This window comes from Perkinsus marinus, assembly GCF_000006405.1.
Source record: "Perkinsus marinus ATCC 50983 genomic scaffold scf_1104296958216, whole genome shotgun sequence".
Classification (NCBI taxonomy): domain Eukaryota; phylum Perkinsozoa; order Perkinsida; family Perkinsidae; genus Perkinsus; species Perkinsus marinus.
The window spans coordinates 1-923 of record NW_003206856.1 but is presented as its reverse complement, the minus strand read 5'-3'; the positions used below and the strand labels follow the sequence as shown (position 1 = coordinate 923).

The 923-nt window shown below is 45.8% G+C and overlaps 1 protein-coding gene across 1 annotated transcript; it reads right to left on the bottom strand.

Annotated features, from left to right (window-relative positions):
• Positions 1–234: 234 nt before the first annotated feature.
• Pmar_PMAR001543 (conserved hypothetical protein) lies at positions 235–784 on the bottom strand. The gene is made up of 4 exons (XM_002774631.1): positions 671–784; positions 539–627; positions 426–486; positions 235–353 (listed from the first exon to the last, which is right to left on the bottom strand). The coding sequence occupies exons 1-4, from the start codon at positions 749–751 to the stop codon at positions 324–326; spliced, it is 261 nt and encodes an 86-aa protein (XP_002774677.1). The 5' UTR covers positions 752–784; the 3' UTR covers positions 235–323.
• Between the last annotated feature and the right edge of the window lie 139 nt (positions 785–923).

Here is a 923-nt window from a genome sequence, read left to right as displayed (position 1 = left end):
CTTATATTACGGGCCGCCTCTCCCTCATCTATTGGCTCCCCTGCTCGGAAGTGGCGGAAGCCCGCAGCAGCAGCTGAGGAGGATGACGATGACGAAGTGTTGGTGTTAAAGGCCCTGCTACGTGACATTAAAAAAAGAGGGGAATCAAGTCAGTAAAGACAGAATAAGACCAGACCAGTCGTAGCTCTCTGAACCTACTTTCCTATTACTTATAATAACACCAATAATGAGACTGCAACTGAAACCATACTGGCAGTAAAACTAGTTCGGCATATCGCCAGAATTATCATCATCATCATTTTCATCCCTACCGAGATCCTCCCTCATGCGCTCGTCGACCCAGCGCTGACCGCCTAGCATGGACCAGAACATCAGTAATCTCCACTCACCGCATTCCTGATACTATAAACCAGTGACTAACTCACATTCATTTGTGCCTGTTGGAGTTGGTTCATCTGGTCGAAGAACTGGCATTCACGTTCATACCTAGCCATACCAAACAAGTTGATGCTATAACCTATTTACGGTATGAGCTCACTCGAAAAATACCGGAACCGCAAGCACTATCGCTGATACTACTGCCGTCCACACGATGTGGCCACCCAACCATCGACCGTTAGAAGTCAACTGAATGAGGAGATAGGAGGCAATGGAGGGGGAGGAGAGGTACTTTGGACAGCCTGTTCTTGGCCACCTTGAGCTTTGGATGTTCTTCCAATAAGCCGGACATGCGAGACACTACTGCTCCCATTTATATAGGGGTATTATATGGAGAAGGAACTAGGTTGAGAGAAGGATGGTATGGAGAAAGTAATAAACTCGACATTCTAAAAATAGGAAACTATCTGTAGTATTATTGTACCAAATCAGGTAAGGTTCATCAATTGGAACACAAAACTATACCAGTGACAAGCATCGCTGCT

Bases quoted from the DNA above. Each gene is read 5' to 3' on its own strand.
- Pmar_PMAR001543 (XM_002774631.1), bottom strand. From the start codon at position 751: ATGGGAGCAGTAGTGTCTCGCATGTCCGGCTTATTGGAAGAACATCCA. The intron at 628-670 runs GTACCTCTCCTC...CTCCTCATTCAG, and splicing joins CCAAGAACAGGCTGTCCAAA to TTGACTTCTAACGGTCGATG. The intron at 354-425 runs GTGAGTTAGTCA...GGTCCATGCTAG, and splicing joins TCCAACAGGCACAAATGAAT to GCGGTCAGCGCTGGGTCGAC.